Below are 21,292 nucleotides of genomic sequence, written 5' to 3' on the forward strand. Positions count from 1 at the left end.
CCCCCACACACACACACACACACACACTTCTGCCTGTCACTTCATCATGTTGTTGTTCGTCACAATGAATAGATATCTAGCCACCTGTGTCCTCAATTAGCCGTTCAGCTTCAAGATGTTCCTCAAAAGACATTTAGACGCATTCAGGTTTGTCGTGTTAATCCCCACCGAGAGGTCCCTAGCCATTTGTCTTTCTGTCACCAAGCCATCTGTTCACTTAAAAGAGAAAATGTGAACTTGAATATTAATAAAATGAAAGGTGTTGTAGCTGTAGTTGCAGTATTTAGACCCTAACTGATGATTTCTCTTTGGGTGTGTGCAGAAACCCGAGCTGTGACGTGCACCAGGAGCCTTTGTCTTACAGCGTCATTGAGCCCAGTCTACAGGACACTCTTCCTCAGTGTATCAACACAAGATGCAGCCAGCGCTTCACCAGCAGGTACGATTACATATCAGGTGTGATCAGCCTGCCCTGAACAGGACCTTACAGGAAACACTGACCTCACAGTAGTGTACACAGTGTAGAAGTAGTGACGTCCCTCCCTTTCACTTAACACAGCTAATTTCACATCATTTATTCACCTGTGACAACCACAACTACTGTGGGCTTTACACTATGAAAGCTGAATGAAATATCGCCTACAGTATGAGAGAGAAACTCCTGTCAATAAACTTGTCATGTCATGTGTGATATGTTTTAATTGTGCGCTTTCAGTGACTGTTTTGGGGTTCTGGACTGCGAGTGGTGTACGGTGGAAAGCGACGCAAAGACCCACCTTGATAAACCCTACTGTGCCCTGCAGAAAGAGTGTTTTGGAGGGATAGTGGGTGCCAAAAGTCCATATATGGATGGACTTGGCCTTATAGGTGAGTTTAAGCTTCTGTAATCCTGTTACTGCAGTTTATTAACATATAGTATAATGTAAATAATGCAAGTAGACCAAAGATGTCATACGTTATGCCCCCCTTACCTGCTCCGTCTAGTGGTTTGTTTATTTAGTTTGGAACAGCAGGAATAGCAATATAATTAAATACACCAATATTCACGTTACGTAACTTATTAATAATTATGTGAAAACAATTTCTTCCAAAAAGCATTATAGTGTATATAGTATATAGTAGGGGTGCGTAATAAAATGCGATAATTTCCTAAAATGTGCTATAATTTATCAAATAATCCTTTGACGGGATTCACCCAAAAAGGAAAATTCTGTCATTACTTACTTACATGTTGTTCCAAACCTGTATAAATGTACTTGTTCTGCTGAACACAAAGGAAGATATTTAGAAGAATGTTAGTAACCAAACAGATATCAAAGCCCATTGACTCCCATATTATTTATTTTCCCTACTGTGCCAGTAAATAGGGGATGAGATCTGTTTGGTTACTGACGTTCATGAAAATGCATTTGGAAATATAACATACAGTACATGTTTCACATTGAAAATTTTTTTTCATTATCGATAAAACTTTGACTATTCATAACTTTCAGAATTTGATATAGCAAATATACATACCACCTTGTGTTACTATCTGTTTGCACATTATCTTACAGATTCCTGCTCATGTAAATATTTACAGTTTACTTCTATCATAGACTATATACCTTTATCTTTATTATATTCTTTTGTTTTTGTATTTTATAATACTTGCACTGTCTTTGGAGCTGACCTGACCTACATTTTCACGGCTGGTTGTATATTCTCTATATAACTGTGTATGTTACAAATAAAATCTTGAACATTTTAAACCATTATGATATGCATATTGCGATATTTCAATATGTTATGCAACCGTAGGATATGTTTTAGTTGCATACTTTAGGTTTAGACTGTTTGTGGATGCCAGAATATGACATTGGTGCATTTTAATTGCGATGCTTTTAAAATAATTTGCTTATTAAATCGATTTATATTAAATGGAGGGATTTTAAAGACTTTGCACAGGAATTTAAAGTCAAAACGATCGGTTTTATGAAACAGAATTTATGTAAATTGCTGCTATATTATTACTATGTTTAGTGTGTTTATTGCGTTTAGTCTGTGTGCTGTGTCAGATTGAAACAAACACGTGTTGTAAAAGTAAGATTAGAATTTATACACAGGACTCAGAATTATGGGTAGAGTCACACATTTTACCTTGAGGACCTTTTGACAGCTTATATTATATTATAGTGTATATTATGGTGTTTATTTCCTTCAATTTGTCATGTCTTAAAATTATGTTTTGGCGTTTCTTTATCTCTATGCAGACGAGGAGGTGGCATCTCTCAACATGATCAAGAGTGCACCAGTGGGGCCAGTGGCAGGAGGCATTATGGGATGCATTATGGTGCTGGTGTTGGCTGTGTATGCCTACAGGCACCAGATCCACCGTCGCAGCCATCAGCACATGTCCCCTCTGGCCGCACAAGGTGTGATACCGTCTGGACACTTGACATGCTTTTACATATGTTTAAGGGATGAGTCTGTAATGTGGTTACTAGGGATTTCAAGACATTTTTGGGCACAGAATTACACACTTTTTTTAAAGGCTCGGTAACAAAAATTACATACTTTCTGAACTAATAGAAAATTACAGTTGGCCGCCAAAGGGAAGAGAGATAAATTGCTCCTATTTTTGTATTATTAAAGTAATTAAAAAATCTGAATTGCGTTTCTAGCTGTTGCTTACCTACTGTACACCCAAACCATATTCATCTTCAAGTTGTGCATACCTAAGACTAGAAAGCATTTCTTTGACTTGATGGTCTGTTGCAATTTTTAATTACTTTCGAAATCAGTCTATGAGAAAAAGCTATTGTTCATCTGTTTTGAGCTAACATAAATGTCTGAGATGGAGCACCTTAAGTCTGTTTTACTGAGTAGACTGGAATCTTACATCCAACTCATGTGCAGTTTTTATGTTTGATGAACATTCGGCGAATTAAAGCATCCGAAATAAAGTCTATGGAATTCCAATTGATGTCCTATTGACGTCATATTGGTTTGTAACAACAGAATTGTCTGTCATCATTTACTCACCCTCTTGTCAATTCAAACCTGTATGAGTTTCTTTCATCTGCAGAACACAAAAGAAGATATTTTGAAGAATGTTGCTAACTGGCCCCCATTGACTTGCATTGGTTTTGTGTCCATACATTAGAAGTGAATGGGGGCCCAGTGCTGTTCAGTTACCAACTTTCATCAAAATATATTTTATATATAGCTGTTCTGTTTTTCTACTCACCCCTCTCTCTCTCTCCAGAGATGTCCGTGCGAATGTCAAACTTGGACAACGAGCGAGATGACAGAGATGAAGACAGTCATGAAGACAGAGGCATAAGTAAGATTCCCGTCTGTTTGCCTCGCTGGCACAGAGTAACAAACAGAATACCTTAAATGCCCATTTCAGCATTAATAATAATACTGAATGATAAAATTATACTTGTGTAAGTACATCAGAGTTTTATACTTGGTATAGTTAATGCTGTTTTTCGCTGATTCAGTGCATCAGATTTCAAATGGATGATAATCGTACAGTCTCTGTGTATGGTTGGATGTTTTATTCTGCTAGAGCAGAGAGCATACATTCACGCTAACAATAGTACCATGTCATTCTTCTTGGATAATTGCCTGAAACGGCTTTATGGGTTAGACTGGATCTTATCTTTAACTCTGATATGATAACTCTCTCCATTTGTTTATGTTTTATATCTAAAAATCTAATATATATCTCAAGCTTTTTTAAGGTCCAATATGTATTTTTTGGAGGATCCATTGACAGAAACGCAAAATCAATCAATATGGATATAAGATCTAAAATTATTACAGGAAAGATTTCTAAACGAATGACTATGAATTGGAATATGACTATAAAATACAAACACATCCTCTGAGTAGTAGAGATCTACATGAGCATTAAAGCAATGTTGCAACTCATATTTCAGTTTATAAAACTGCAATAAATGTCATTGAATTTGTTTGATTTTATAAACTGAATTTTCACTTTTCTAAAAGGTTTACATCCCCTTTCAGTTGAGCTTATTGAAGCTGTTGAACCTGAAACATTCTGTGATTCGACCTTTTGAAGTTTTCCTCACTGAAAGTTCATTTCTAGTATATCCTGACTTTATTAGAAATATCTGCGTTTACTTCATACTCAGATCATCCACCGACCAGAGTGTGTTCTTGTTATATGACCATTTGGCTCTGTTTCTGTCTGTCTTTGCAGTTAGCAACACTCGATTCATTGCCGCTGTTATTGAAAGGCACACACACAGTCCGGAACGCAGGCGGAGATACTGGGGCCGGTCAGGGACAGAAAGTGACCACGGTAAGAATGTATCTTCTCTTTAACTCTAAAGGAAAAAGAAGGTAGGACCCCTAAAATATTGTGCATCACATAGGACGAGTTTTATTAAAGAAATAGAGCAAAGCCAACCCCGGCACCTTAGTATACGCTTGTGTTTAACCTCTTTTTCATTGGCATCTCAAGGCTTGGGTTACATGGAGTCCACAGTGCAATGCTAAATCCGCCTTCCCCTCAGGGACGAGCCTTTCTAGAATTCATTGTGTAACCGGCAAGAGGAGAAAGGGCAGCCCTATTCCAGGAGGAGAGGTGCAACGTGATAACTAAAGGAATATAATGCAAAGAAGTGGGTGGATTGAAAGATAGCTGGAACAGTTAGAGATGGCAAAGACCTCGCACAAAAAGTCTCTCGAAAGTTTCTTTGCTGTATTTTTATTTGGCTGGGTTAAAGGTCGCCTCCGACTGCCTGCTCAGTCATTCAGCTTAAGGGGCCGTTTTAAAGAAATATCGATTTGGCTTTTGAGCTTGTGTGTGTATGCGGGAACACTGCGTTGAAGACTTTTCCTGTGCGCTCTGACTCATTACCGCTCCACCAACACGCAGAATTCTTTTCTGAAAGATACGAGCAGCTTTAGATTGAGATCTAAAGCAAACAGGAGGTGTGTTTTTTTTTTTTTGCTGGGACTGAGATCCTAGCTCTACTTGTTTGCAAGCTTGGCTCTTTGAAATGTTTTAGGGATAGATCTTGATGCAGCTTCCAAGATTTCCAGTCACTTCACACTCAGAAGAATTTTAAAGTCGATTCTCAGTTGCAGGTTTATTTTCACATTATTGATTATTTCAAAGCAGACAGTAATGACTTAATGGCCCCATTAGGAAACACATAAAAACAAATCAGTTCGGTCGAAACCTCCTTCAAACCTTGAAAAAATCAACCTCGATAGTTCACCGCAAATTTGTTCTGGGGCAGCATTGAATATTGTAGTAGGTTTTCGTCCTACTGTGGTAGTCAATAGTGCCCCAGAACTGTTCCATTACAAACATTCTTCCGAATATCCTTCTTTGAGAAAATGTATATGCGTAGGTTGTTATTTTTGGGCAAACTATTCCTTTACCACCTTATTATTCTGTGGTAAGACAAACACTATAATAAAGTACAAGGGGCAAATATTTTGACGTTATATAATGGGTGTCATAGATTTAGACATAATTAAATGTTTAAAATAACATTTCAATTGTTAAAAATCAGGATTTGTTTATTCTGTAGTCTTTGAAGCTGTCTGGCACCCATACGGGCTGTATAATGTGCTCTCTGACTCAAAGTCAGAGATCAAAGTCAGGATCATGAGAGGTTTTTGACCTTTCCTTCACCTCCCATCCCGTTTTAAATCCCTTCACATGCAGCTGGACGTTTGTCCTATTGACAGCAGGACAGGACCTTTCTTCACACTACTGTACCTTCATTCATTTTATTCAGGACGTTGTTTTGTAACATACGTAACCTCAGTATTTTTATTTTATTTTAGAGCTCATCTTTTATGATGTGTGCATTTAGCTGCAACTCTCTAGTCTATTATTTATTTCATCTAATTCATCTTACTGTCTTGTGTATCGTTGCCTTAAAAGGAACCGGGAAGGTTTTGCAGAAGAAAATGAATTTGGATAGTCATAAAAATAAAATTCTGTCATTATTTACTCATACATACAAACATTTTATTATATAGATTCATATCTTAGTTTTGCTTTTAAATCTTTAAAAAATATATTTATACTGTATGTGTGGATGGTAAGATTAGAAGAAATTAGAAGCTATCTTGCTTTGTTTAAAAAAAACTGTTAAGATTAAAACATTGAAGACTTAAAGTAAATTCAAAGAGTGATTTTAACTTTTGTGTTGATTTGTCTTCATTTTTCTTGTTGTGTACGTTTGTCGACTTGACTAGGATTCTTGTTTATTCATACACAGGTTACAGCACCATGAGCCCTCAAGAGGACAGCGAGAACCCTCCTTGCAACAACGATCCTCTGTCAGCGGGCGTATACGTGGGCAATCATGATGAAGACCTTGACCTGGATACACCTCCACAGACAGCTGCTCTTCTCAGCCACAAGTTCCACCCGTATCGGCACCCCCGCACACACCACCCCCTTCACTTGCACACACACCATCTCCAGGCGGCCGTCACAGTGCACAGCGTAGATGCCGAGTGCTGATCCCGCCCACCAGTGACTCCCAAACCACCAACCTTGATGCCACTGATCTCAAACCCTCGCTCTTTATCCATCACCACAGCATTAGCCCTCTGGTCCCTGCATCCTCCAGAGGAGAGAGGAGAGAACCAGAACTCCTTCTCTCGGGGAACTTGCTGATGGGTAGTGGATGGTGGGCATTTCGGTATGTGACTATGGGGCAAACAGTTGGCCTCTTTAGAGACAATTAGAGAGGGGGGTTGGCGGTTCCATACAAAGCTCCTCAAGATTTCTTTTTCCATGGAAACAATGAAGATTAAAGGAATATTTTTCTACTATTTATTTAACTGGAGATGGAGATAAATGAATGGGGAAAAAAATGATATGACTGACTGAATATCATGGCCCTGAGTCCGTTTTAAACATGCAGCCCTAGTTTTTCCTTCACTAGACTGCGTAGCAGCCTTGAAGGATTCGATTCATGGCACATTCGAGTTATACAAGTGCCATGAGCTTTTCCTGCGGGTAAACAAAGAATTCCAAGGCACAATAGACATGAATGCCTGTGCTGCACATCAGAGAGAGTCCGACCATCTGCGACTGGAGTCTTGGAAATGTGTTGTTTTCAGAGGAACTGTCACTCTCCGGTTTGCTAGTTCTGTGTGTGTATCATTTGTGACGGTGTGAGAAGGTTTATCTTCAGACACTGCAACATGACCAAGGTTGTCTGGGCCACATGGGTTTTGTCTCCAAACCCACTGACAGTTATTTGAAATATTTTAAAGATGACTGGGAGAGAGACTATGCTCAGTCTCGCCACTGTGTGTATAAGCTCTCGTTGTTTTTTTTGTCTGCCCGATTATTTTACATTCGTTGTGAGAAAGAATGTGCGTGTCGGTGCTTGTTTACGTGATCATGATGGTACAAATGGATTATATCCATTAATGTTATTTTTTAAATCATTAGTCAGTATTGATGGAATGCCGTGATCAAATCCTTTTAAACCCATGTGCACTTTCATTCAGCTGCCTGCCTGCCGAGTGCAGACGATGTGCTTTTATGATTTTAGAAGGACTGTGACTATTGTTTTCAGAATGAAATGATATACTGTGTATATACATCTAAAGTTTAACAAAGTAGCTATAAATGTGTCACACACTACAAACCTTTAATCCTCGCCAGGAGTGTTTTATTTTGTCATTGTTTTATTGAATTCTGTTTATGGGAGCTGTAGCATGTTTTTATTGCTCTTGAAAAGTTCACCCAAAAATGAAAATTCGGTCTTCGTTTACTCACCCTCAAGTTGTTCCAAATCTGTATTCATGTCTTTGTTCCGATGAACACAGAGAAAGATATTTGGAAGAATGCTTGTAACCAAACAGTTCTTGGCCACCATTGACTACGATAGTAGGAAACACCGCTTGATAAATGTCTTTGTTCTGTCGAACACAAAAGAGTATATTTTGAAGCATTTAGGAAAGCAAACCATTCCAAGGCACTTTTGTAAAAAAGCACACATTCAGAACACATTAGAAGTCAGGTTCATTATTTCTGTCCAGTTCTCGTACAATGGCAGATATGATTTAGGGGTTTTAACACCATTTAAAATGTTAAAGTCATTTATTAACCCTGTGCTGTTCCAAACCTGTATGACTTTCTTCTTCGAGTCCATATAATGAAAGTCGATTGGGGGCCGATGTTTTCTGATTACCAACATTCTTCAAAATATCTTTTGTGTTCTGCAGAAAACAAGAAAATCAAATACTGCAGGTTTGGAATGACATGCAGGTGCGAGTAAAAGTAAAACTAAGATCTGCTGCAAGATGAATGTAAAAATTCTTAAAAGATTTTTAAGAATCAGCAGGTAATTTCAATACTTATTTATACAAATATATTGTGGTGCTAAATTTACATTTTTTTTAAACTTTTGGGGTATATTTCTTAATATACATTATTATAGTTCTGTTCAGGGTATTATGCTTTTCCCACTAACACTGCAAACCCAAGATCTGGGTTTCAGGTCTCTCGTGTTAGTCACTGCATCGATATAACAGTGGTGATAGTGTTGAACGAATAGCCAAAGGCGTTAATGGGGCAGGATTAACAAATGAGACCGATCTCAAACAACCTCCTTCAGGACACCATCAGACCATTTCTGGCCTACATTTGCAGGTTTGGTGTCCGGCGCACACACAACTAAAGATTGTGTGAAGTACAGGACATTCCGCGCTTGCTGTCGCTGACTGGATCACGAAGAATTTGCGCACAAGGACATACAGGAGAGATTTGTGAGCATCGCAAATTACGCACACGGTCCAGATGACACAGACGATTTTACGCACTAGTGAATGTAATAATAATGCATGACAATTATTAGTGAATGTCAGAAACATTGGTGTTAAAATACGCATTTGTTATGTTTTACTGCACCACCGATCCTGGAATGTTTGGAACGCGCGATGACACAAAAAGTGGAGCACTGTCAGTTGGCACCAAAGGGGGGACTCCAAAAATGGATCGATCGTTGGATTCACTTATCGCCTTCGCTTCTGTTACATCTCTTAATAATACATATGCATGCACTCATTAAATTCTTTCGGGAGCTATTTTGGTTACCTAAAGAACATTTTAGATTCTTCGAAGAATAATTTCCGTCATTTTTACATAGTCGAAAGAACACTGTTAAGAACCTTTATTCCTGAGTGTACATTGGTTTTGAATTCGCACGATTGTCTACGCAAAAAAGAATAATCGCCAGTGGTTATGACCACACAAACACACCACCGCCCACACACACTCGGAGCTGCTCGCGGCGAGGGGTTCAAGGTTCCCATCATCCCTTTACATAAACACAAGCACGTCCCAGATGCGCGATCTGCTGGCTCCGGCATTCGCGCGTGCGCCCACGCGCTACTTTTCTGAGCCATTGAATTATTCTGGTCTCCACTCAATCCCACTCAGAGAGGCGCTGAATCACTCGCGTTAGACACGGCCGTGGGTTCATGCTCAGGTAATTGAGCCCAACGCACATCCACCTGTATGTGAGTTTCCTTTTAGAAGGGTGATAACGGCGACGGAAATCGTCCGTTGACAATGATGGATTTACTCACGTGGAAGAAAACTATGCAAAATCCATATTTCTACAATTCTATGACAAATTCCAGCCGTCAATCATTTACATCATTAGGGCCTACGTCATTCCTTCAGATCACACTATAGTATACATTAAAACGATACGATCCCCATTATAAATAGATTTAGCTTTTACACTTAGGCAGCTTTCTGTTATAAACTTTTATTTGTTTATCGTTCACGTGTCCAGAATAAGATCCAGAGTGGGGTGTTTTCACAATGGGCTATCCCGATTCTTAAAGAGTCAGACGCAGTCTGTAAATATTGTTGATGTGGGTTGTGTTGCTAGAAACTGAAAGCGTTCATTCGGGGACATTATAACGACTCCTGTGATAAAGTCTGCCAGAAGATGGCATTTAGCACACCCACGTGAGGCGGCAAAAGTCATTCATTCCCACATCGCATCCAGTATAACCAATCTAAGGATCTGCCGATATTTTACCAGACATATACCATTTATCTCTCCAAGCGCACGATATTTGTATAAACCAGAGAAATAAAGTTGTACACGTATAAACCAAAACATTGAAGCTAGTATTAAACTACTATTAAAGAAGTAGGCCTACTATTAAAGAAGTACAACTGAAGTTGTTTTTTTGGTTTGTTACAATAATCATCCTGCTATTGCTCTTATCCAATTAAACGCGTCATATATATTTTAAAGATGCTTTCAATGTTGCTTGCTGTCCAGCCTTGCAGGCAGAATGAGTTTAGGTTTCTATCGGTGGAGGTCGCCAGCTGTACTGTGGTGGGGATGATTCTCACTAACGTTACTTTCAAGTGTGCCGTCGATGGGTTTGACTAGAGGCACTCAGACGCCCACCTATCCGCTCTCTCCGACTCACTTTCCACCGAGCGCTGCAAAATGGCGGCCGCTCCATCCATCCAGCCGCCGTGCGTACACGCGACAAAGCGGGAAAATTCACCTCACCCGGAGTCCGACAGCCCCGCGAGCCGACAGGATGAGGACGCAGCATCTGAGGGAATCGCCATCCTCAGAGATCTACCGGAACTGGATCCGGACGAGATCGAAAGACGGCTGCAGAAAACTCGCAGAGAGCTGAGCAACAGGAGGAAGATCCTTATTAAGAACCTGCCACAGGACACCACGAACCAGGTAGAGAAACTGAATATATAGCATGACAGGTGAAAGTTACACTGCTCACTAGTTTCTTTGAAAAAGAGAATAACTTTCCGGGTGAGGTTTCTTTACGACACGGAGCACGTTTGTTAGTTTGTTTAAGGCGCGTAAACTACATTTTTTACGCAAGTTAAATCCAGTGTATAAACAATTCACCTGATATTACGCGGCACAACACTGCTAACTTACAGTTTATGCATTTCAGCCTAAATAAATAAATAGACCACGACCTAACATCGAGAGTTATCAGAAGGTATCATTTACAAAACTGTTAGTTTGAAAGGGATATTGGGATAAACAAATACGTATATTTATTTACATATCAACGCTTAACTTTTGACGTTTTGCGTGTTATCCGAAACATTATCCAATTAACAACAACACAAAACAAGTAACTTAGTATGATAAAACCTCTAAAGTAAAACTAAAACGTTAAAATATTTAGTAGTAGTAGCCTAATATATCACCACAGCGGCACTTTTGACGGCTCGGCGCAGCTCGTCTAGCAGAGCTCCGCTAAAAATGAGCTGCTCGCCGTGTCCTGTAATTTCTAAATGTCATTCAAACATGCAAATAAACAACCAACTGTCATGTATTATTTGTCTAACGGATATTTAATACCTAATAAAGTGACAGCATCTTAGTTTTTGGCCGACGAATATCTTTGGTTTTGTGTAACTGCTATGTTTTGTCAGGACGAACACATGAACTCAAAACATCGCGGTTTTTAAATCGTTCAGTTGTGGTTACGTGTTGTCTCGACGCGTGTTTGCTCAATAATTCAAGGCTCAAGGTTGAGTCGGAGAAAACCGCACGTCGGTGAGCTAAACTCCGAGTGGGAGATTTTCTCATTTCAAAGGGCTGAGGTGCCTGCTGCTGCTGCTGCTGCCTGTGGCCTTTCCTACAAAGTTTTACCACATTATTATTATTGTCATTAAACATGTCGCGCAACTGGAACCTCGAGGGATTTGTTTTATTTTCAGGAAAAGTCAATATTTAATCTCCTGAAAAGATGGCGGGACGTTTTGAGTGCGCATTTTGACATGCAAGGGCTGCTCTGCAATATCGCACATATCGCGATTATTGCTTTGTGAGGTGATTAATCATAGTGCAATATTCTAGCAAACTCCTGTGAGTCACGTGACTGCTATTTCATCTTTAACTACGAACACATATGAACTCAGAGAGCACTGCACATTGTTGCAGTTTGGTTGAGAGTGTCAGGTGCACAAAAGAACTGTGATCTTTACAGTGGGAACTCATGTCGGGCAAAGCTCTCTCTCTCTCTCTCTCTCTCTCTCTCTCTCTCTCTCTCTCTCTCTCTCTCGCTCTCTCTCTCGCTCTCTCTCTCTCTCTCTCTCTCTCTCTCTCTCTCTCGCTCTCTCTCTCTCTCTCTCTCTCTCGCTCTCTCTCTCTCTCTCTCTCTCTCGCTCTCTCGCTCTCTCGCTCTCTCTCTCTCTCTCTCTCTCTCTCTCTCATTCATACAGTGCCTTATACTGAATTATTTAGGAGCAGGGTAGTCACAGGTGGGGAGAAGGAGAAATAAAGTCAGTTAACCACCACGAAAAGGCTTCATATTTTGGCCAGTACTATTCTCTCCTTTTGTAACATCCCCTCCTTGGGTGTGTTGTCAAGACGTTGAGCGTGGTCAGGTCCTTGCACTTTCTGAATCCTTACAACATTACCACATGCAGATATGTTGGAAAATATGCCAAATGTTTTAAAATAAGTAAAGGCATGTTATGGCAAAGAATCAACAACAAACTGAGAAAATCATTACAAATGGGTTTCGTTTACCTTCGTTCAAAGTAAATACTGTATAATTGTCATTAAGTATTATTAATGTCTTCCCAGTGTCACTAGCTAATCAATTGTTTTCATTACCCTTTCGTATGAAGATTTCATCTGTCCTCTCATCTCTTTGGCTGTTGACTTGGGACACACCCTGTGTCAAACGCTTATTTTTCACATTTCAACGTGTTTTACCGCTATTCTACTACCTGGTATTCTTCTATGTACACACACCTCACTTTCATCATGTGTTCATTGGAGCAACTATAGCAGCAAAAATGGGCCATCCTGATTGTTTATTGAAAATACCACCTGCTTATCTGTAGGGGGCGATGTGTTTTGTCATTGTAGAGAAGCGGAGAATTGTGATGCATTATGTTTAATTATATAATTGAATGTGTAGAAATCATGCTTCTCAAAGCCCCATTTTCAAAGGGAAATAGACCAAATAATACAAAATGCTTATTAAAATATTTCAATGTCTAGCAATTGTTTCCGTCTTAACATTAGTTCTAACTCTGATTGACTGGCACGGCACGCCAGTCTCCACCCCGCACATACGGGTATAAAAGGAAGATGCTCATTCATTCACCTTTTATTCTTCGGAATAAGGGAATTCAGGTGAAGAAGCGTGTGCTTCCCAGCAGACCCCCCCCCTCCGATCCCGCTGCGGTCCCAGTGTCCCCTCTTTAGGCGTGGTAGGAGGGTTGAGGAGAGCATTGACTCCCTGTATACCACCTCCTAAGAAAAGTGAACCCGATGGGGACAACCCAGGGAGGCCAGGACATTGGGCACCACTCCATTCAACACCACTGTCGAGTCACACCGGGACGGCTCCTGCCCCGTCCCGTCACATACCTGGCGCCCACCTTTTCTCTCGAGAGCATCCTTTTCCCTGGGTGTATCTTTCAACATAGCGCAGCCTCCACTTGACGTTGCTTCAGGTTGTTCCTGCTGCCTTCGGCACTCTCATCTCGAAAGTGTCTCTGAGTTCTTAATAAATGCGAGCAATATCAAATGATTAACAAGTACGCAGTTATTCTTACTCTGAAAAATGACTCTCTCCTTTATTTTGTTTTAACATCCCTTTTTTGTAATTTCCCCTTGTTAACACAGACAGTCTGTTCATAAAGCTTTTGATTAAGTAGCACTGTAACCTGTGCTACATGCACACAACACACCGGTGAACAAGAGCAGGGACATTCATTCAGTTTCCCTTCCATCTATGTTAGCCATCAAATATTCCAGATGTTAGTAGCAAGCTTATTTATTTTAATGGAAGTTTGTACACATGCACACACAGCGATGCTGATCCTGACATCTTGATCCATCTCCTAAGGTCTCTGGATGCTCCCTTAAGCTTTCTGCCCTTTTATGGGCCATTGTAATGGACGTGTAATGCACTGTGTTAAGAGACAGCCATAACTAAGGAAGACTCTAACATATTAGAGACAGGGGGAGGCAGTCATTATTGAGATTAAACATGTAGTTTATATATTTTTATATTATATTTAAATAAGAATGATTGTATGTTTTGTCTATTCAGTTTAAGTGGTATCGAACATATTAAAGGAGATTAAAGGGATAGTTCACCAAAAAACATTTGCTCACCCTCAATTTGTTTCAAACCAGCATAAATTTTGTTGTTCTGCTGAACAAAGAAATATATTTTGAAGAATGTTTGTAAACAAACAGATCCGGGGCACTTTAGACTTCTATAGTAGGGGAACATGTTAGTTAATGGTGGCCCAGAACTATTTAGTTTCCCACATTCTTCAAAATATCTTCTTTTGTGTTCAAAAGAATGACCAAAAATCTATTTCACAGAATGAGTCTTTTTATTTCACGGTAAAAATGTATTTTACGGTAACAATCTCCCATTATAATTCTCTATCTTATACCTCAATATAAACTATGAATATATGCACAAACAATGAGAGTACAGTAGGCTATGACTGGTGTTATAAACTGGTGTTCATGGGGTCTGTACCGTAGGTCTTCTCCCTATTAGATGCGCACTTTTAGTGTTTTGCGTCTCTCTGTCTTCAGGTTTGTTTATTCTTGGTCTTGTCTTTGCACTGAGAGTCTCTGGTGACTCCACACGCGCTCCCAAAATGTGGGTTTGCGACACGTCACGTCAAAGCGCACATGCGACGAGCATCATCGCCCATTGCAACGCTAGTTCGCCTCTGCTCGCCTAAAGTTGAACATAAGTAAAACTATTAACAGCTTTACAAAACAATCGGACTTGTGAAATACGTGATTATGAGCTTTCTTTATATGCACGTGCAGATCCCTGCACCTCTGCACGAGCACTGCTGGTAAGAGAGAAAGTGACGGACTGGGGCGTATCACAAAACTACAGACTGAAAGAACGTTAAAAGAGTATTGGATTGGTTAATTTGTTATGGTTGCATTAATTCACATGGTTTTTCATAATAACTCCAAACTTGCAGAGCACCGAGTTAACCAATCCTACTAATTTACATTCGGCGGAATATGCAGAAAAGAAGAAACTCTTACGGTTGACATTTTATCCCGCGTAACGGCATATTCTGTCATTCCGCAGAGCCCTAGGTCAACTCAACAAAGATTTTAATACAGTTTTGGAAAAACTTGAGGGCGAGTAAATGATTACAGAATTTTCATTATTGGGTGAACTATCCCTTTAATGTTTCAAGTTTTTGTTAAAATAAAATGGAATTTTAGTAGGTTCTTGTGACAAAATTTCATGACATCATGCAACAAAAACATTCGTCCCTCCGCATTTCTGATCTGCCTGCTTGTTCCAAACCAGCAGGTACCATTGTGTTTTTGCAGATAGCTTTAAGCCTACACAAGCATCTTACAAAGAACAGTTTGTTTCCCCTGAAATGTCATGAAAGTAGATCTCACAAAGAAGAGTAATCCAGCACAGCCACAATAGCGGTCCCACACTGTATGTTGTGTCCCCTGCTGAATAAAGAACTACATTTTTAGTCATAATTCAAGTGTGTCCTTTTGGATGTTCCTTTTGTGAAAACACAAAGGCAGTGTGGGCACCTCTGGTTTATCTCCCTTAACACGTGTGCTAGATCTGACAGCAGGGCCTGCTGTGCGCATAAAAGGAAGAGATTTATGACACGGCATATTTGAGTGTTTATCTGATAATACTGGAACAGTGGACAGTGGGTGTGTGGCTGTAGATGGTCACCTCATTTTCATGCCCACACCATCTGTACGTTTTAAGAGTTTAGCCCAAAATTTTGTTAAAAGATAAAGAAACCTGGTTCAAAGTCTTAGGGCATAGCCTGGTTGCTCTCAACTGCCCGAGCGCGATTGTGACATTTTCATATGCATATTCATCATTTTTGCTGCTTTGAGAGCCACTTTCTCACCCATCTTTCTCTCTATCTCAACCCCTCACAGGAGGTCCATGACATTCTACGCGAGTACGAGCTCAAATACTGCTTTGTGGACCGGAACAAAGGAACAGGTAATTGGCCTTCTTCAGTCATTCTACTGCTCTCATGTATCTAATGGTTCTCTTCGGAGCCATCGGAATCCAGACCTCTTTCAGCACACGTTTGCCTACTTACAGCACCTGAGATTGTGCAGCCATGAATGAGCACTTTGTGTGAAATTGTTCTATCTTGCCGAAAGGTCTCAGCCCTTTAGCTACAGTACATAAATGTTGCCTGTATGTCTGAAGTAAAGAGAAGCTCAAAGTCTTATTACTTTATGTGGCGGTGAAATGTCTTTATACAGTATATACTACTAATATTTAAACAAATAAGCATGTGTATAACTGTCTTATATCTTAAACCACTCATTGCTTATATGAATGATTGTAACGTTCTAACATCTAAAAGATTTTTAACACTTTCAATAAGATTTTATTTGTTAATATAAGTAAATGCATTAGCTAACATTAACTAACAATGGTCAATAGAACTTTTCAGGATTTATAATCCTTGTTAATGTCAGTACAGTTGTTCATGTTAGTTCAAGGTGCATTTACTAATGTTAACAGTTAAAATGTTCATACATTTATTAATAAATGCTAAAATAATAAGAACAAAAATGCGGTAAAAGTATTGTTCATTGTTAGTTCATGTTAGCTAATCAGCTAAATATGAACAAATACAAATTTATTGTACCAAAATAACTGCTGTTTCATCAGCTTCCCCTCATTTTAAAAACTAAGCTTGTTAAAGTAATGTAAAACATAGATGTACATTCCATTAATTCAGTTTTAGAAAATAGAAGCATTTTTATTTATACTTTCTACTCTTTTTTTGCATCGTTTGTAAAACATTTATTTAATTAAAGCATGAAAGTTTTGTAGTATTTGTCTAAATATTTTAAATTACTTATCCATTTAAAACAAATTTTGTTATAGTTTTGTTTTATTTTGTTTTCATTGACCAACTAGCATATCGCACCAGACAAAGAAAAGGCAAATAGACGTTCCTTTTCCAGAGTATGACAGACAGACTACTTCCTAATTTTGGTACAATCATAACCTTCATAACATTCAGTTTAGTAAACATAAAATATATAGAGTCCTATTTATGAGATGGGGCCAACCTGCTTTTTTAAGTTTGATTGACCCAAAAGAAACTTTTCGGTTACAAAAAAATGAACATTTCTACTCTTAATGCACAGTTTTGTTTTGAATGAGTATTTTTGTTATTGGAACAACAAGCCTTGTAAAAATACCATAATTTCCATCAACAATGCGGCTTACATAATGCCATAATAAAAATCTTGCTTCTAAAATAAATTAAATGACATTGTGTTATTTTTTATATACATGTTCTTTTAAAAAAACAAAAGATGAAAAATCGTGATGAAGAATAATACCATTAAATTCAAAGCTTCAAAATAATTCAGTGTAATAGCATTCATCAGATGCATCTGTTCTGTGTGACACAATGTGATTTGCCCAACCTAACCAGACCTTAACCTAACTACCCATAAACCTTACCCTAAAATAGGAAGTTTGTTCCAGGATAAACAATAATAGCGCTTTTTCACTGCATCGTACCGTCAGGTTTAGTACGACTCCGCTCGGTACAGCTCACTTCACATTGGGTCAGATTGTTTTTCCATAGCAGTTTAGTACTGCTTCAATGTGGGGATTATAAACTTTTGTGTCTTAGTTGCGCCGCCTTTACTGCACTAACATCATTGCGACAGAAACACACACACAACACAGGAGATATATGGAGCATGTCGATGAGTATTTGTCAAAACAAAATACTGCTAAAAATACCAGATAGTTTGGGAAATATTACAGCAAAGAGCAGACAATGATCATTTGGTGCACGAGGGTAAGCTAATGTAGCATTTAGCATTGCGTTAAGGGTCTCAATCGCTATATTGCTGTCACAACGTATTTAAATAATGCCAATATTACGTATTAAAATGCGTATTCATGTGCAAATCAAATGACCCTGGGAATGATTCTCTCTGACCAATCAGTGATCTGTGTGTAAACACGTCCCATTTTGGTTTCGGTACAGTATGCTTGGAACCTCAACTGAGTATCAGGTCAAAAGTATCAGGTACTAGGTACTGTACCCAGTGGAAAACCCCCCAAAAGTTAGCTGTACCGCACAGTTCCATGCAGTACTATGCAGTGGAAAAGCACCATAGTATTGCTCTCTTTGAAATCACATTCACCTGAACCAAGCTCACCATTCCGCAGAGTATCTAAAACACTTCACCAAACAGAATTCACTTGAAAATTACAGGCAGGTGTTCGATTGTGGATGAAACAAGCTCTTCTGGAAGGTAGCTGTGTGCACACACTGCATGGTTGCATCAAATACAACCGCAGATCGACAGAGGTATTTTGTATAGTCTAGTGCTAACCCTATAGCTGATTATCAACCTTAAAGTAATGCTAGGATCCGGTCCCGCTAAATGTCGTCAGTGCCTTAAACCCCGGGCAGCATTGCAAGCCTTCTCACATGCTCTAATTAGCAGTATCTAGGGATAAAGGTGAAACGCAGCGGTGATCTCATCCTCCAGCCGCTCAGGGCTTGTCACCTCCTGCCAGAACCCTAGCAGAAGCTCTGGTGTCAAGGGTGCCGGCGTGAGGTTAGCTGGAATGGTTGATCTGCACCTCTGCCCTTTAATACCGTCCCCAAATCCATTTCGCTGTTGAAGCATTTAAAAGTTCACCGAACCGTTTACGACGCTAACAGACTTGCTGGGGAACTACTGTATAACCGCACTTTTGGCTGGAGTCGAGTTTAACTAAAAGATCCGTGGGGTGTGAAAAAGAATAATGAATTACCAAGAGAGGAAATGAGGAAAGGCGAGGAAATATTGATAGAGACTGTAGAGGAAAAGAATGACAGCTTATATGATAGTGAAAAATGAAGAAAAAACGAAATCTACGGAAAAAGAATTCTTGTCTGGCATACAGCCCAGAACTGAAATATGCTCTTGATATTCCCAATGCTATAGGCATACAGTAAGGGAACTACACACATCCCCCTTCTCTCTCTGTATGGTATAGTTGTATTGAACTGCATTATGAATGTTCCTAGGCATATAAATGATCTGAACATATGCTTTTAAGTCCTGCCAGGGAAGAGCTGCCCTCCAAAACAAAAATAATGCACTGCACAGGACCTACGAGTCTGCGTGGCTGCTTACATGCGCAGCTTCAGACGGAACAGTGCATTCGCGATCGAGTGCCAAAGGTTGACGTTTCGGGGAACCGTCGCACCCCACCTGCTTTACCCCTGCGCCCCCCCTGGTCGAGAACCATTGTTCTAGACTATTAATGTTCAATGCATAGGCAATAATGTTAAACAGAACCCTTAAAGGGATAAAAATAAAAATTCTGTCATGAATTACTCAACCTCAAGGAGTACCAAACCTATATACATTTCTTTGTTCTGTTGAACACAAAGATATTTAGAAAACTGTTAGCCATTGAGATTTCTGGATTAGTCAAAAATGGTTGTTAGAGGAGCCCCAGAAGTGTTTGTTTTCTTAAATTCATACAATTTCTCCTACCATGGTAGTCAGTAGTGCCTCAGAAATCTTAGTTGCTAACATTTTTCCAAATATCTTTGTGTTCAAAACAAAGACATTTATACAGGTTTGGAACAATTTGAGGATGAGTAATTCATGACAGCATTTTTAGGTGGAGTATACCTTTTAAAAAGATCTAGTTTTCACTGTAAACTATATTCTGATACTATGAATAAAATAGAAATTGACAAAGGTATCCACATACAGTATGTAAGAGTCAAAGCGTACTATAGCAGTATAGACCCACACTTCATTATTGCTGTTTGACTTAAAAGTACCGCAAATATTTTCTACTGACTTTCTATTAACGCATTGTGACTCAGATATCAATATAATTTTGTATTGTCAGTTTCCTTCTGTTTCCGATTCTTCCATACGATAAGAAGAACATAGAGGTTCACTTGTGCATGTCACAATAAACAGGCATCGCTCTGAAATGCTGAATGTATATTTGAATGCTCTGTTTTTTAAATCCTACAGACTTATATATTGCTGAAGCCTAAATGGCTCCCATCTTTAAATGCCAAACAAGGCTGGTGGACAGCTCTCTTCTTTAGCCGATGCTGATCTTTCAGCTTTATAAATGTTTGGATTGCCTGGAAAGGAAAGCAGCTTCTCGTCAGGGCTGCACCGGTGCTGTTCACTTAGTGGAATGTTGCTGATGTCGATTAACAATGATGATTCCTGACCTCAAATGTACTTTAGAGAGGAAAAATCTAGTAATGAGTGATGGTATGTTGTCTGAGGGCTTTCAGATGGCTTTATGTACAATAGCAGTATGTTGACATAAAAATAATGTTTAAATTTGATTCATTATTACTTTAAGGTCAAGTTTGTAACTTCTGCAACACTGGTGGGAATTACATAAATACTGTTGTTTTGAAGAAAAAGGTAGCGCCACCCCCAGAATCTTTTATATAAATGGGAATGGTAACGTAAACCAGATACTTTCGAATTCTCTGGGTGGCTCAAGCAAATAGAGCACTGGTTTGCGTTCTATGGAATAGCTACATTGTTTATAGTTGCTCTGTAAAAAATATTTTTACAGAAGTAAGAACTGTAGACACACATACTGTATATGTTGGAAGGGGTACTAAAAAGCATAATTGGGTTAAACTTGTGTGTGCGCAGGCACGTAGTGTTTCTTAACAAAGTGACCTCACCAACTTCCAGCCTTGCATGTCTAATACAGTGTCTTTACTTATTTTCATGGCTTTGTATAAGCGCAGGTCGTTTTGACAGCGCTGACTGGTGTACATGAAACTTTTATAAAACACAAAGGAAAAACAGTTTTGTTAGCGATACACATTGTTAGCGATTTGTGACCGTGTTTGCGCATTGAATCGAATGGTCAAAAATGAGAAAGCACAAGGTTCCACCAAATGAATCATGTTTAAAGCAACACTTTCAAACCTTTGCTCATGGGTTCCCCCATGTGGTTGATAAGCATAATTTTCTGTTACCAGTGTTGTAAATAATGTCACTGTATAAGCGGGGCTATGTGTACCGACCCGAACACAGAACTTACAGAGGTATATCAGCGGCAATAGAAATCTTCGGTTAAGAGTTATTTTACCACTGAAATAATTTTAGAGACATTATTTTAAGGTCGAAAAACTACAAAGTGTTGCTTTAAATCTAACATCAGCCAAACTACTGAAGTCCTCTACATACACTTTTATTTTTCCAATTCTGGAATCTGTTTCATCCGT

At 39.1% G+C, this 21,292-nt stretch overlaps 2 protein-coding genes across 2 annotated transcripts in view; both read left to right on the forward strand.

Annotated features, from left to right (window-relative positions):
• The window catches only part of cachd1 (cache domain containing 1), a 64,509-nt gene extending 56,738 nt beyond the window's left edge, over positions 1-7,771 (forward strand). The window contains exons 22-27 of the mRNA XM_079460848.1: positions 323-439; positions 716-867; positions 2,253-2,414; positions 3,248-3,325; positions 4,214-4,315; positions 6,258-7,771. Of these exons, the coding sequence (XP_079316974.1) occupies positions 323-439; positions 716-867; positions 2,253-2,414; positions 3,248-3,325; positions 4,214-4,315; positions 6,258-6,505 (859 nt within the window). The 3' untranslated portion in view covers positions 6,506-7,771. The remainder of the gene's footprint in view (positions 1-322; positions 440-715; positions 868-2,252; positions 2,415-3,247; positions 3,326-4,213; positions 4,316-6,257) is intronic.
• A 2,633-nt stretch (positions 7,772-10,404) lies between these two features.
• Positions 10,405-21,292, forward strand: part of raver2 (ribonucleoprotein, PTB-binding 2) — a gene marked incomplete at its 5' end in the record, with an annotated part of 50,743 nt that continues 39,855 nt past the window's right edge. The window contains 3 exon segments of the mRNA XM_079460435.1: positions 10,405-10,425; positions 10,428-10,730; positions 15,954-16,020. Coding sequence (XP_079316561.1) covers positions 10,405-10,425; positions 10,428-10,730; positions 15,954-16,020 — 391 coding nt within the window.

The sequence above is a fragment of the Barbatula barbatula genome (assembly GCF_947034865.1).
Source record: "Barbatula barbatula genome assembly, chromosome: 7".
Classification (NCBI taxonomy): Eukaryota; Metazoa; Chordata; class Actinopteri; order Cypriniformes; family Nemacheilidae; genus Barbatula; species Barbatula barbatula.